General features: G+C 38.7%; 1 protein-coding gene across 7 annotated transcripts in view; it reads left to right on the top strand.

Annotated features, from left to right (window-relative positions):
• Positions 1–14,500, top strand: part of ATE1 (arginyltransferase 1) — a 163,755-nt gene extending 149,255 nt beyond the window's left edge. For all 7 annotated transcript variants that reach the window (XM_041745811.1, XM_041745812.1, XM_041745806.1 and 4 more), the window contains one exon: positions 11,069–14,500. In XM_041745811.1, the coding sequence (XP_041601745.1) occupies positions 11,069–11,247 (179 nt within the window). In that variant the 3' untranslated portion in view covers positions 11,248–14,500. The remainder of the gene's footprint in view (positions 1–11,068) is intronic.
• The last annotated feature ends 2,282 nt before the right edge of the window (positions 14,501–16,782 follow it).

A 16,782-nucleotide genomic window follows, 5' to 3' on the forward strand; every position in this document is an offset into this window, starting at 1 on the left:
CACACAACAGCAGCTGTGCAAACTAACTTCCCCTTTGTCTTGGAGAAATTCTGTAATGGCATGTTTTGTGTGTTTTAATTTATATTTCTTTCATTATATTGCCAGGGTTTTTAATTTTTTTAAAATTTTTTTTAGGTCTTATTTATTTATTCATGAGAGACATAGAGAGGCAGAGACACAGGCAGAGAGAGAAGCAGGCTCCACTGTCAGTTTTTAACATTGCCTTTATTAGGGTAAACATTGATGGTGAAATAGGAAGTATTTAAGAGAGTATTTAAAGGTTGAAACACAGTAGGGGCGCCTGGCTGGCTCAGTCAGTGGAACATGCAACTCTTGATCTCAGGGTTTTGAGTTTGAGCCTCATGTTGGGTATAGAGATTACTTAAAAAAAAAAAAAAAAGTCTTAAAAAATAGAACAAAAATTTGAGAGAATACAACCCTTATCATCAGAAGAGGGTTATTTATTACCATTTTACTTAAGATAACCAGTATTAAATCCTGCTAGCAGTTGCTGAGGCAGGAGGTAAAGTTGGTGTGAGTTTTGCACACAATTGACTGTGGGCCTAATATTGTCCTGTTTTATTCAGGTGACCTTATTCTGTGAGCTAGGAGTTATTTTTAGTTACCATTGTATGATGAGTTTAACCAAATTGCATTTTTTTTTCTTTAGAAAAGTGGTATTTCACTGAGGCAAAAAGGCAAGAAAATGAAATAAAAGACATCCAGGTTAGAAAGGAAGAATTTTGTAAAATTATTTTTATTTGCAAATGAATGATCTTGTATGTAGAGAATCCTGAAGAATGTACTAAAAGACTATCAGAACTAATAAATGAGTTCACCAAGATTGCTGGATAAAAGATCAATACACGTACCAGAGGGAAGGTGGATGGGAGGATGGGTTAAATAGGTGATGGGGACGGAGGAGGGCACCTGTTGTGATGAGTACCAGGTGATGTGTGGAAGTGTTGAATCACTATATTGTACACTTGTAACTAATGTTACACTGTATGTTAACTAGTTGGAGTTTAAATGAAACTTTTAAAAACACACAAAAATCAGCTTTATTTCAATACACTTGCAATGAACAATCTAAAAGGGAAATTAAATTTACTATTTCACTTATAATAGCATCAGAAAGAATTACTGTTAGGAATAAATTTAACAGAGAAGTATAAAACAATCTGAAAAATACAAAATATTTTTGAAAGAAATTACAGAAGACCTGAGTAAATGGAAAAACATCCCATGTTTATGGATTAGAGGACTTTATATTGGTAAAATGACAATACTCCTCAAACTGATCTACAGATTAAATGCCGTCCTTACTAAAATAACATCTGGCTACTGTGCAGAAATTGACAATTGATTCTAAAATTCACCTGAAAATTAAAGGAACCCAGGGTTGCCTGGATGGCTGAGTCCATTTAAGCATCTGCCTTCAGCTCAAGTCATGATCCTGGGGTCCTGAGATCAAGCCTCACATTGGACCCCCTGTTCACCGGGGAGTCTGCTTCTCTCTTTCCCTCTGCTCTGTCTACTCACCCTGCTTGTGCTCATACACTCTCTCTGAAATAAATAAAATCTTTGAAAGGGGAGGGATCTCTGGGTGGCTTAGCGGTTTAGTGCCTGCCTGCAGCCCAGGGCGTGATCCTGGAGTCCTGGGATTGAGTCCTACATCAGACTTCCTGCAGGGAGCCCGCTTCTCCCTCTGCCTGTGTCTCTGTGTCTCTGCCTTTCTCTCTCTCTCTCTCTCTCTCTCTCTCTGTGTGTGTGTGTGTGTGTGTGTGTGTGTGTGTCTGTCTCACAAATAAATAAATAAAATCTTAAAAAAAAAAAAAAGGAACCCAAATAGCTGAACAATCTTTTAGAATAAAATTAAAATTGTGTGGTTGTGTCATATAGACAAACATATATGTCTGTGGACTAGGATTGAGAGTCCAGAAATTAACTCTCATACTTATGGTTGATTTTCAAAAATGATACCAAGACAGTTCAGCAAGAGAAGAATAATCTTTTCAACGTATAGTCCTGGATCAACTGAATATCCACACACAAAAGAATGAAATTGGTTCCCTATTTCACAACATATACAAGAACGAACTCAAAATAGATTGTACCAAAATGTAAGAACTAAAACCATAAAACTCTTAGAAAAAATAGGAAGAAATCATCATAACCATGGATTAGGCATGGTTTCTTAAATATGACACCCAAAACACAAGCAACAAAGTGAAAGAATGAATAAATTAGATTTCATTAAAATTTAAAAACTTTTATAGTTCCAGAGACACCATCAACAGACAATCCATAGAATAGGAGGGTGTATTTGCATATCATATCTGATAAGGATCTAGTATCCAGAATATATAAACAACTCTTATCACTCAATAAAAAGCTCAGATTCAGATGGGCAAATGATGTGAATATACATTTCTCCAAAGAAGATATGTGAATGGCTAACAAACACATGAAAAGAAACTCAGCATCATTAGCCATCAGGGAGATGAAAACTAAAACCACAGTAAGATATTTCATTCCCATTCAGAGTGACTATAGTCAAAAAGACAGGCAATAACAAATGTTGATGAAGATGTGAAAAAACTGGAACTCTTATACACTGCCAGTAGAATATAAAACAGTACAGCCACTTTGGAAAACGGTCTTGCATTTCTTCAGTAGGTTCAACACAGAGTTATCATATGACCCAGCAGTTTCACTCCTAGGTATATTGAAAAGGGAAAACACACAGAAACTCTGACAAACGTTCATAACATTATAATAGTCTAAAATGATAAGTAACCCATTTGTCCATTAACAGGATAAGTAAAAAACACCGTGTCCATGCAATGACTTATTATTTGGTAATAAAAAGGAAGGAAGTGCTAATTCATGCTGCAGTATGGACACACCTTGAAAACACTTTGCTCAGTAAAAGAAGTCACAAAAGAACGTGTACAGAGATAAAATAGATTGGTCTTGGGACTAGGGACATTGAGGGGGATGGGGACTGTTAACAGGTATGGGGGTTCTTTTTGGAATGTCAAAAATGGTCTACAAATTGTGGTGATGGCTGCACAAGTCTGTGAATATACTGAAGACCATTGAATAATTCACTTTAAGTGGATGATTTGTATGGTCAGAGAATTATATCTCAATACAGCTGTAATTAAATGGTATTTTACATAAGCTAAGCTTAGATTTGTTTTCATTTTGTCCAAAAGAATATTCCAAGTGAAAGGACTAGCAGTGTTATTCCTTACGGATTACAAAACTGTAATTCTCTCTGATTGCTTTTGGATTCCCAAAGCAAATGTTTAAGTCTCCCCACCAAGTGGACTTGAAGAATTAGCTAATGGAGCTGAGTTCATTTCTGTCACATATACTGTGTGTTCCTTTGCCTGGCCCTTTTCTGTCCAGACTGAAATATTCCTTTCATAGATTGTCCCCTTCCTCCCCCACAGTGATTGAAACATTTATTAATACCTCCTGTCACTCAGAAATATTCTGAATCATATTTGGTTTTGAACTTTCCAGACTTGAGTTTGGTTTCAGAGTTGAGTTCTATCTTGCCTCTCCAAAATTTCACATTCTTCCATTATTTCACAATTTTACCCAACTCTGTTTAGCTTCATTGACATTGCCAGGTCTGCCACCTGTACCACCATCTTGATGAGAAACTATAAAGTATGTAATTTGTTTTCATGTTTATGTAATAATGCTGTAGCAATAAATAAGAAAGTAGACTGTTCCATCATCTTCTGGAAAACCTAGACATTTTAAGAATAATGAATGAGTTAAATCCCCGTAAAAACAAGTAAAGCTTTGATCTCTAGATTCTTTTCCTTGGAAAGCACTTGTAAGGCACATTTCATCTCCTATAACTAAATATCAAGCAGTCGTTGCCCATCATGACGAGTTTTCCTTGAAGATTAAAACATCATAGATTTAACAGCATATTTATATTGCCAGTAATCAAATGCTCAACTCAGAGAATTTGCAGGATTGTTTTGGTTTTTATTTTACAAAATTAAATTGTGATACATTAGAGAAGGAAAAAGTGGAAGAGATCCTTGTTGGCACACATTTCGAAGACCTCTCAGTAAACTGGCAGTTTCCCTTGGTTGAGATGGCAAGTGGTCTTTAATCTCAGAATGGATTTTTCTAATCTCTTTGGGGTCCCCTCAAGAAGATGCCTGTTGGGCACCTGGGTGACTCAGTTGAGTATCTGCTTTCCGCTTGGGTCATAATCCTGGAGTCCTGTGACTGAGTCCCACATTTGGCTTCCTGCTCAGCGGGGAGCCTGCTTCTCCCTCTCCTGCTCCCCCTGCTTCTTTCTCTCTTACTCTCGCGCTTTCTCTCTCTTGCTCTCTGTCAAATAAATAAAACCTTTATTTAAAAAAAAAAAAGAAGAAGAAGAGGCCTGTTGTACTGTATGGATTTAGCTGTGTAGGTTTTTGTCTACAAGCACTGATGGTATTTGTCAGGCAAGTGATTGAAGGTGATCACAAATGGTTTTGTGAGGATTGGGATGCAATTTTTTTTTTTTTACTTTAGTAAATAAATCATAACTTATTTTTGGTATTTTCAGTATTTGGAAGGATTTTTCTTGTTTAGGTTTTAAATTGGTTTTAGTAAACACGCTAAGAATCAAAATTAGCCTTCATTGCAAATGTAACTAGTGATAACAACACTGCAGATTGTTAAGCCCAGAAGTGAATTGTATTTTGTCTATAATGATAAGCAGTGGTTTTTGAAGTGTTTGTTTTGTTTGTTTGTTTGTTTGTTTTTTAGCAATTAGACTTTATTTTCTACTTTGTTTTTTTTTAGAGAGAGGAAGAATACACACAAACAGGAGGCAGGGGCAGACGAAAAGGCAGAGAATCTTAGGCAGACTCCACACTCAACGTGGAGCCTGATGTGGGGCTTGATCTCACCACTCTGAGATCATGACCTGAACCAAAGAGTCGGTAAAGAGACATTTAACCAACTGAGCCACCCAGGCACCCCAGTTTCTGAAGTTTAATACAGTATACCCATTGAAAGAGTGACGGATTTGATTTTTTGGCCTTAATTTAAGGTATAGGTAGAATGTGATCCAAAACTCCTAATATTTAAATGCATCCTCTGAAATTGTTAAGCACTGGTAATGTGGATGGAGGTTTGGTGAAGAGAGAAGAGCAGGAGATAAAGGGCTCTGTGTGGGGGGCTGACATCACTCTATTTCTACATTCTTTGAGTTTGTTTTTACAAGCATTACTTTTATGATTAAAAAATCTAAAATTTAAGAATTAATATGCTTATTATTGGGTATTTATGTAGAATAGCTCCCAGGAAATTTGTTGAGTTAGTTCAAGTTATTGAAATGTCAAGTTTTAAAACATTTATAGAAGTGTACCCTTCCTTTGTTTCTCTTACTATGTGGCCCTGCATCCTCTCTTTCTGGCAGCTGTGGAGTCTCATCTTTGGGCAGAATTCTAGTTTACATTTCAAGTTTGACTTGCAATTTAAGTCTTTTTAGGTGGGGAAAGAAATGCGTTAGTGCTACTTCTTATCTTTATGATGTTTCAGTGCCTTTTGTATGGTCAAAGTGTTTTAATGGAGAAACTAAAGAATTTGAGGTAATTAAGAAAATTAATTTGTATTTCAATAAATTAATAAAAAGCTTTAGATCAGTGAATTGGTGATCGAGTCAGTGCCATTTAGTTAGTGTTAGTGATGATAGCACTAACCTCACAAATTTCCAAGGTATTTGAGCACCACAACCAAATATATTTGCATCTTCAAATGACTTGGATTTATTAACACTAATTAGAATGGGGAGGGGATTTTAAAATTCATTTTTATCTCCTTTTTGTAATTGCATATGACATTAAAAAGTGAATAGCTAATTGATACCTACTTTTTAAGTGTATTGTGCATTTGACTACTTTGACTCAGAACAAGGCCTCAAAAGTATTTGGAGTAAAAAGAAGGGGGGGGACTTGATTGATTTCTATGCTATAAAGCTCTCTAAAAAGGCTATAAGTTAGACGTTTTACGAAAATTAATTAGATATATATGTTTAACAATAGATGCGGTGGCATCACAAGCCAACTTGGAATTCAGTGGTTTGAGCTTGCATATTTGTAGTCTTTCTCCCAAATTTGACATGCATATAATTTTAAAACTCTTCCTGTAACCTTAATAAAGAGAAATGAAATCTATATTTTGACAATCGAAACGCTACAAAATTTCCTACTCTGTTGGAGGAGCATTTTAAAATACTTGCTATAAATTCTACACTATGATGGGGTTTTTCCTAATCTATTTTTATGTATCATACTAGAAAAGAATAAAAGTTAGAGAGTGGCATTTCATTCTAGATAAAATGATGGCATATCAGATCTTAACATTTTTATTTGCTAGAGGGTTCCAGTTTGAATCTTAAAGTATGTTTGTCCTAAAATATTTTAGGATAAAGCTTTAAATGGTCACACATCATTCTATAAAGTATTGTGCCCAAGACTGCGAATCTGAGAAACCACCAAGGAGCTGACACCGATGCAAACACATGAGGGTTTATTTACAAGCTCAAGCCTGGGTCCAAGTATATCTGACACAGCGGAGCAGGGACTTGGACCCTAGGACTAAGAGGCTTAGCAACTTTATAGGGGCCAGTGGCCAATGGGATACGCAGAAAATTGCACAGTCATGTCAGTCCACATGCAGGTGGCCGATTGAATTACATTTTACCCTAAAGTATCCATTTGAACCGACCCATCACTGAGCTGGATGTCCGATTAGGGTGTGCCCTGGGCTTGACTAGGGTGGGGCAGTGCCCTAAGCAATAGGCAGGTCATGTGGGGGTGATACAGGAGGTGGCGGGTGTAGCACAAAATGGAGTTAGTCCTGCTCTGCTTGTCCAGGGGTAGGGGATTTTTGTTAAATTTCCTGGGTCCCACATAAAGCTAAATATAGATATGTTGCAGGGCCATCAGCAAATGGTCAAGAAAGAATTTTTGAGATGATTTTGATGCAAAAAGATGCTTTTATTAGAGCACTGGGATAGGACCCGGGGTCAGAAAAGAGGTGCATGTTTGCTGTAGAAAGCTGGTGGTTATAGGCTTGGTACTCAAGGGGGAGGGAACATGCAGGGAGTATTAGATCATAAATTTCTACTCCTAAAACTACTTTTGCAAGATTTCTCTGGTGCTTATCATTCAGCTTGATTTTAACTGTTGGTGAGATGTTACAGGCAGTCATGAGACCCTTTAAAAATGTAGCAACCAGTACATATTTGATCCTTATCTGAACTCTGGGGGGGGGGGGCTCTAGGTCAGCCTTCTGGGCTAAAGGTGAACATTTTTCTGCTGCTTTCTCTCATCAGACATACTTTAAAATTCCAATTTGAAAAATTCAATGTTTTAGATTTAGAAGATTTTGTACAATTTTGCCAAGTGTTCTTCTCTCCTTTGCTGTTCTCAGTGACCTTTACCAGTTTTCTGTTTGTACCTGTCTGTTGCAGTGTTTGGACATTAACATGCCTGAAATTGACATCAGGAACTAGGTTGTTGCCTTTTTCCTTTATCACTTGCCCTAGTAAAGGGTGTGGAAACCTAGTAAATGCTAAATATTTCATTGTGTTAAAGTATGTGGATTTTCTTCTTTCAGCTGGACAAAGTAATTTGTTAAGAATACGTATTTTGGAGTTGGTATGTTCACCAAGAACACCAAAACCACTTCAGGTACTTACAACAGAGAACATTTAATGCAGGAAATTGGGGATGACAGATAGTGTAGTGTTGCTGAGAGCCGGGCAAGGCACAGTGACGCAGAGATGAGCAGCAGCCAGAAGCCATCACCACTGTGGGTCACTCCTGAGCCACGCCAGGGCTACCAACAGAAGCTGGAACCTTGACCACTTCAAGAGTAGCTGGAGCTGCTGCCGAAAAGCAGAGCCAGGGAAGAAAGAGGAAAGGTTTTGGGGAGAAACCGTGGCTCCATCTCCCTTCACTACAGCCTCTTGCAGCACAGAGCCAAACAGTAGAAGCAGGGGGAGGGCAGAGGCCCAGACATGGCACTGGAGATAAAACAGCAGGAGTGAGAGGATGGATTCTATCCTCTGCCTTGATCGCCTCTGAACGTGTCCTGGGGAAAGTGAAAATCTAACTACACCAACACTCGGTTATGTGGATCTGAGGGCCCTCTGGCTGGCATCCTGGGTGTTCCCCTTCCCTTCATGTCAGCATACCTTCCCAAGCAGGTTCCATGTGGACCAACGTGGCCTTCTCTGACAATATAGAACATCTTTTGAGGCAACAGTACATGATTAGCTTGCATCTATCTCCCTATAACTAATTTCTGAATGGGTGTAGAGTGCAGTCAATTTTGGAATGCCCTAACTCACTTCATCATCTTCTGATGATTGAGATAATCCAGCCTATGATACAAGTCCATAAAATGGGATCTCTCTTTCTCTTTTAGATATTGAAAGCATAGTGTGACTTCTGGGTCTTCTGAAACTGATCTTGGATGATTAATCCAGATTAATTCATGAATACCCAGTAGAGGAAACAGCATCAGTTGAGGAAGAATAAACATTTAATTGTTGCTTCCATTACATAATAAAAAGCGGTGTAAATATTCAAAAACATAGAGCCTCATGTGAGGTGCCCAATAAAATGTTGAATTTTATTGTGAAACTCTATTGTGAAAGCCATCAGGACCTTTGTGATTTGACTTGAAGTTTACAGCTGAAAGCCCTGAGAAATCTTCTAAAACAGTCCTTCTGTTGAAAAAGAAACTAGCATTTCTACTTTTCATTTTCAAAAGACCCAAATTAACAAAAACAAAATGTGTAAATCAACCTTAAAAACAGCTTTTTAAAATTATAAAAGCCTTATGCCAATTATAGACAATCCACGAAATGGTGAGAGTATGTGTATGTGTGTATGTTTCCTACACCGTGAAAGGCCCCGGTTATACTGCTGCCCCCAGAGATAGACTCATTCATTCATTCAGTGAATATGTATAGAGCACCTACTGTCAGGCATTGTACTAGACTCTGGGGAAATATTAGTGGGCGGAGCAGTCAAAATTTTTTCATTTAATTTGTATTCTCATAGGACTTTTGAGTGGAAAAGGAAACAGGCAATAAATATGTATGTCAGGTGGTAGTCCGTGCAGTGAAGGGAGTTCAGGAGAAGAAAGTGGGGATGCTGTTTATAGAAGTCAGAGAAGGCCCTCTGAGGAGCCAGCATTTGAAATAATCTGATGAAGCAAGAGGGCGAGCCATGTTTTTTCTGGAGAAAGAAGGGGTCTTTCTAGGCAAGGAGAATGGAGAGAAGTATTGTAAAAAGGTTGTTGCATATTTGCTCAGATTTTTCCTGTGCATATACTAGGCTGATAAATAACAATAGTTTACTCTGTACCTTTTCTTTTTTTCACTTAACAGCCTCTTCCTTTGTCTTTTTTTAATAGCTATGTAACATTTTATTACATGCATTTACCTTAACAATTTGACCAGTTCCGCATTAGTGAACATTTGGGTTGTTTCCAGTTTTTCAGTATTGCAGAGAGTATGACTATAAACATCCTTATGCATATATAAATACTAGCATGTGTATTTTTCTACAACAGTGGTTCTCAAACCAACTTATTTTTTAAATCATTTTTTAAATTTTGTCTATTCAAAAAATAAAAAAATAAAAAAAATAAATTTTGTCTATTCATTTATTTTAGAGAGTGTAAGTGGGGGAAAGTGGGGAAAAGAATCTCAACAAGAGTGCTGAGCCGAATGGTGGGGGCAAGGGGGGGAGCTTGATTTCATGACCCTGAGATTGTGACCTAAGCCAAAACCAAGAGCCTGGCACTTAACTGACTGAGCCACCCAGGTGCCCCAACTCAACCCACTTTAAAAGGCTTAAGAAAATACAGATGCTTAGGTTTTATTCAGACCAGTTTCTAAGTCAGGATGTCTGGAGATGGGATCCAGGGCTTTTTTGATATTTTTTAAAAGTTCCTTGGATGATTCCAGTATGTAGTCAGGGTTGAAAACCGCAGCCGTAGGACAATTGTTAGCCGTGGCCTGAGTCAGTGATGGAAGACATCGTACATTCTAGTAGGTAGTGTAAAATTGTTCCCTGTATTAGTTAGAATTAGGAGCAACTGCCAGTGGTAGAAACCTTAAACAAGATAGCTGCCTCTTCCTATGAAATTCTTTACATCGGCAGTCCAGGGCTGGTGTAGTAGTTTTATTACACAGAGTCCTCAGGCACCCAGGTTCCTTCTGGCTTTGTTTTTGCTGACCTAAGGGAAATCTAATGTCAGGCTCAGAGAGAGAGTGAGTTATCGCTCCTGCCATGACATTAACGTTGCAGGCAGCACAGTGAAGGAAGGGTTGAAGGGCACAGACCAGCTCTTCTCCTAAGAGATGCACAGAAACCTCCACAGAACACTTCTGCTTGTATCCTGTTGGCCAGGCTGGGTCCCAAGGCCGTACCCAACTGCAAGGGAAGCTGGGACACAGGCTTTCCTCCAGGCCACCCATGTCCTGTAGAAGCCAGGGCTCTGTTTCAGTGAAAAAAGAGGAGAACAGAGAGCCAGAACTGCCAGCCATCCCTGCCCCGTCCTGTAAGGATCTGCCCTCCGCCCCCAGAACCTGCACCCCCAGTGCCAGGACCGGCTCAGCTCCAGTCCGCCCAAGCCACTGGGTCACAGAAAGCTTCATTGCAACGAAGAAAACCTCAGACAGTACGTGGGCTTGGGGGAGAGACAGAATCAGTTCAGACTCAGGAAAGGGGTGGTAAACTTGACCATTAAGAGAAAATAATGTGTTGAAGGCCAGTTTTTTAATTGCCTCCAATTCCTCCTGAATCCGCTCTCAGGGGAGGGACCAGTTACCTTGCAGCAGGGTATCACCACTAGCATCCTTAGTCCAAACCCCACACACCCTCGCTTAAACATCCTTCCTGTTCAAGGAGGACCTCTTCATACATCATTGTTACTCAAATTGAATACTGTTCAATTCAGATATGAAGAGGAGTTTGACATGGGGCTTTCCTTAACGACTGTTTTTTTGTCCTTGCAGTGGACGAAGGTCGCAGTAAGGAGCCCGACCGTTTGCAGGTGTTCCACAGAAAAGCCATAATGCCCTACGGCATCTATAAGAAGCAGCAGAAGGACCCAAGCGAGGAGGCGGCCGTGCTGCAGTATGCGGGCCTGGTGGGGCAGGTGTGCTCTGAGCGAATGCTGCTGCTGCGGAACTGACCGGTACCCGAGCTGCACCCAGGGAGACCCCCGGCCTACCCCCAGTGTAGACGATTTTTATTTAGACTCTTCTATGGCTTTTCTAAAATATTTGTGGCAATGTATTTGTGAGACTCTCCTGGTTAATATAAAGATTTTAAAAATATGTTGTGCCCTAACCTCCCGAGTGGGGCTTTATCATTTTGGAAGTTTGCTTTATGAACAAGATACGGTATAAATGTCTCGTGTTACTCTTTTGGAAAGCAAAATTAATAAGTGGATCTTAAGTCATTTAAATCACCGTTGTGCTTGTTTTGTGAAAGAAATTACAGCAGGCTTTCCTCAGATCCATTTACGACATTAGTTTCTGCTACGAGACTGTAAAGATGGGGAAGAAGGTGGAGAGTCGGTTTTATCTCTTCAAAAACATCCTCTCAGGAGAACGAAACTGTTGTTACTCAGCTCAGTCTTACTGCCGAATGTTATATAGTTAATGGAAAACTCAGAAAAAGAAAATACAAACCTGAAAGAAAGGACGATGTGTGAACATCACATGTTCATTTACCCAGGACAGTCCCCATCGTGTCTGTTGTCTTGACATGCTTGTTTTGTTCTAAAATAATTATTACTCTCATATAATTTTGCTCTCAAAAGTATCCCAGTTTGGACAACAAGATATATGATTATCCTAGTTGTATATATTATTTGCTCTATTTTTAAAAATCTAAGAAATGGAGGTTTTTGTAGGTCTTTGTTTTTTTGTTTTTGTTTTTGTTTTTAATGTTGGCTCCTGCCTTGACCTAAGACCCATCAGAAGTGACTTTACACTAATTTTTTCATTCCTTAGAACTCAGGACACTTGCCCTTGGTTATTGATTAAAAATTAGTTAATATCTGACCACGTTATAGCTGGGCTACAAATCACAATTAATGAAGCGTAGGAATCACTTTGACCTCTATTCTAGGGCAAGAGGTGGAGCAATCCATGTCTTGCCCTTTGATTTGGGATTCAGCACATGCTAGCTCCTTCTCCTCACCTTCTTCTGGCCCCTTACCCAGTCAGCAAATGTCCCTTGTCCACCACCATCAGGCTGGCAGGCACTGTGCTGGGGGAAGGAGGAGACTCAGGCGGATCAGGTCACAGTTAGGACCGAGTTGTGTTGGAGTCGATCAAGGACAGGGGAGGGTTAGTTTCCTCTGCTCTTTCTCAGCCAATCCCCATCTGCTGCCGGCTGCTTGGCCACTGGGTTCATTCCATTCCCCATTTTGCTTATTTCCTATTGATCTTTTTTTAAAACCATATTATAAAACGTGGTACTTTGTAACCCACTACTGATGTTAAACTTTTGTCTCCTAAATGCACTGATTTTAGATAAGACATTAGAAAATAATTTCAGTTAGCTAAAAGAAGGATTATGAAACATTGATTTTAAAATTCAACATCCAAATAAACTGTATATTTATTCATTTCTGAGAGGGTGTGTGTGTGTGTGTGTGTAACACCTGCCGTGTACAGACACATTGCCAACTGAGGATAGAGTATCAGGGAAAGCCATTTTCTCTGACCACGTAGATTTTTCATTCTTTTGGATTTTGTTCTACAAAATAGTCTCCCAAGAGTATTTGATGGGCTCTTGTTTGGAACTGCCTTCAGAATCTACAGAACTTTTTTTCTTTTGCCCTCATAAGTTGAAGATAGCTTAAGGATAAGTATATAAGGATAGCATAAGTTGAAGATAGCTTAATCCTAAAGCTTAAGCTTTAGGATTACAAAATGATACTCACTGTAAGCAACTAAAACATTAGTAAAACCATAAATAAGAAAGTAAAATATAATCTGAAGTTCAACCATACCAGAGAAAAAATTGTTATATGTCTGCACACATATAATTTTCTTATAAATAGAATTATGTTCTATACACCATTTTGTGGGCATACCTGAATTGTGGAAGAAATTTCCAGGTGGGACTTGAGAAGTGTTACAAGTAGTCTGAGTACGTGGAAAGTCAGCGCGGTGGGGTGGGATCTTGGTACCCTTGGCTTTGGAACATTCACGTTGATGCCACCTCATCACGCCCACTTTCATCCCCATGATTGGCAGGACAGCAGCACTAAAGATCACAACTCTTGAGTATGCCTTGAAGAGAAAACTTGACTCTTAACATCATACCACAACTCTGGTTTCCTCCTGCAGAATTCAGTTAGGGTTCCTTCAGAGGAAAGTGATCCACACTCCTGTCTGAGAACCGGGATGCTGCGCCGGAGGGCGGCAGTGGTCAAGGTTGGCTGCAGTGAGCCACCAGAGAGAGCTGGGCGCAAAAACTCTTCTGCTCCGTTACTGTATTCATGTGCTCTTCTTTTGGAAATAGACTGTGTATTGATCCTAATGAGTTAATTATTTGTTCTTTTGAGCCCTGGCTGAGTGAGGATTAATCGCGTGCTAGGAAAGGACAACAAGGCAAGTGACCCTGCTTTGTCAGTCGACATGCAGTCTAGCTGAGAAATCTGCTTTTATGTTAATGGCTTTCATCCAAAGAAAGACACTCGAGAACCTTTCAAAGACAGTTTCTATCTTTTCAAAGCTAGAAGCTGTGTGTTTACTGTCTTAGAGTTGTCGTTCCTTTCTGGATGCAGGTAAATTCACACCTGCCTCCTTGTCTTGGGAGCAGAAATGTAATCAAGGTTTCCCAGCTGCCATCTTTATTTAAATTCTCCCAGTTCTATGAGATTTTTGTTATTTTTTTAAAATGTAATCTGAGCACTTTTTTTAATATTCTATAAAAGAGGCTATTACCAAATGAATATATTATTCATTTGATTAAAATTATTTAGATAAGAAATTATTACTGTTTATCTTTGCTTTCAGACAATGTATCCTATTTTTTATCCATTTTTCAAAATATCACTTGTGTGCTGTTTCTTAACATATCGGACTCTATTATGTAAATGAACCTTTTCAGATTTCTGAGCAGTATATGGTTTGATTTTATAGGCTTTATACTATTTCAGTGTGAATAAGAATGAGAAAGAATATGATCAATTATCTAGAATGTGTTGGTGGTTGCTAACTTTAAAGAAAAGGAAATGAAATGGAAACATAATGTTTGAATTAGAATTTATTCAAATATGTATTCTTTTCCAAAAGAAAACCAGTGACTGTAAAGCAAAACAAGTTTGATTGCATGTGATTTTTTTTTTTGCTCTTGTGTATGCATTTTGAACAGTCCATTTGATAAAGCTTGAATGGAAAAAAATAAAGCTGTTTCTATCTCCAGTGGCTCCAGCTGGTCAGTACTTTTAAAAGACCTATGTTTCCATACTTTTCAGTTTTTTACTACATTTTACCTGTAGTGAATATGCAGAAAACATTGGCTATATGAATCATCATATCTCATTTACAGTAATTATGGGAATTCCAGATCATTTGGTTACCCAAGTCAAAGCATGATGGATTGCTTTCTCAGGAATGAATAAAAATAAATCTCACTTTAAGTGAAACATCTGGGGACGCCTGGGTGGCTCAGTGGTGGAGCGTCTGCCTTCAGCCCATGGTGCGATCCTGGAGGCCTGGGATTAAGTGCGACGTCAGGCTCCCTACATGGAGCCTGCTTCTCCCTCCCCCCTGCCTCCCTCTCTCTCTCTCTCTCTGTGTGTCTCTCATGAATTAATTAATTAATGAATAAATACCTAAAAAAGTGAAACATCTGGATTTCACATGATAAATTGGGAAATAGACATTCTTTTACCCACAGGGATTAGAACTAGGATTTAGGTAGCAAACTCAAATATAATTTCTCTTAAAAAGCTTAGTTTATAGAGAAATTTTCATAAATGTCTCATAAAGCAAAATTTGCTTTAATCATTCACAGATAGTCCACAGTATATTTATGGAACACATTTATAAGTGTTTTGGTTTTTTTTTTTAAAGTTTTTTTTTTTATATTTATTCATGAGAAACAGAGAGAGAGAGGCAGAGACACAGGCAAAGGGAGAAGCAGGCTCCATGCAGGGAGCCCGATGTGGGACTCGATCCTGGGACTCCAGGATCATGCCCTGGGCCACAGGCAGCACTAAACTGCTAGGCCACCTGGGCTGCCCAGTGTTTTGTCTTTTTATAGTAAAGAGGACCCTAGTAGGTTTGGGGTAAAAATGAATCCTATTTTCCAAGTGATTTAAATATTGATTATAAGTCCCACTGACTTTTTTTTTTTCCCAGAATGGAAATAGCTTTGTTGTTTTTCTTATTTAAAGGGGAGAGGGTTCACCAGGGAGCGCTTAGGCAGTGTAGAAAAATATACTGAAAAAAATACAAGATCACTTACTATGCCATCAGTAACCATCACCACTGCCATTCACATTTTTACGTTGTACCCTTTCAGACTTTTTTCTACCTACGTGTATGTATATGTCTTGTTTTATTTTTAAATAAAAATGGAATCATGCCATGTATATTGTTTCATAATTTTGCACATTTTATTCTATTTTGAACATGAAAATAAATGAGGAAGAATATAATAGTTTTAATGGCTGTCCAATCATAGTCTGCTGTGTCTAGTTATCTTTTGAGAAAGGGAACTTAAGACTTGAGGCCCCCCCCCCTCGCTCATGGGCACTCGGAGTTGCAATTGACCATTAATGGTTCACACCCTGGCACGTGGTTCTTACCCCTCTCATAGCCCATTCCTGTGCCTTTCCCCAACAGTAGGGATTTCCTCCGAACTCAAAGGTTCAGAAAATGTGTAGCTTGCATTTATTTATTTATTTATTTATTTATTTATTTATTTATTTATTTATTGTAGCTTTTAAAACTTAGTACTACCTCCTCTCATTGTTCCTCAACTAAATATTTTCTGGGAGACTATCCTACCATTTTTACAGTTTGAATGCCTCTAAAATCTCCAATTAGAAAATGTCTTATTTAAAAACTTAGGGTTATTTAAAACAAATTAAGGTTCTGATTCATTGATTCTTTATACAACAGAGGCCCTTAAAATGGGTACCTGGGGGGCGCCAGGGGGGCTCAGTCTGTTAAGCATCTGCCTTGGGTTCAGGTCGTGCTCTCAGGATCCCGGGATGGAGCCCTGTGTCTGGCTCCTTGCTCAGTGGGGAGTCTGCTTCTCCCTCGGCCTCTGCTGCTTCCCCTGCTTGTGCTCTCTCTGTCAAATAAAATCTTTTTTAAAAATGGGATACCTGAAAACAATGGGCCATCATTAATTAGCTAAGTTTTTTACTTTGAGAAATATGTTGGCTTTTTAAGATTTACTTCAAAGTAAAATTGCATTTTTATATCCACTTGGTTGTCACAGTTGGTATCTTCAGTCCAGTCCTGTCCAGGAAATAGTTTCCTATTGATGGTCTAATTTCCAATTAGACCAAGAATTAAAGTTGCTAAATATATTTTGCATGCCAAATTTTTACTCATTTATAACTTCAAAATAGCTTGCAGATTTTTACACTTGGGTTTCTCACCATATCTCTCCACCTGCAATGTGAAGAAGCAATTCCAAATGGATGTGCTGTTAAACAATACAAAACCTGGGGTGCTTGGAGGGCTGT

The sequence above is a fragment of the Vulpes lagopus genome, chromosome 2 (genome assembly GCF_018345385.1).
Source record: "Vulpes lagopus strain Blue_001 chromosome 2, ASM1834538v1, whole genome shotgun sequence".
In the NCBI taxonomy this organism is placed as follows: Eukaryota; Metazoa; Chordata; class Mammalia; order Carnivora; family Canidae; genus Vulpes; species Vulpes lagopus.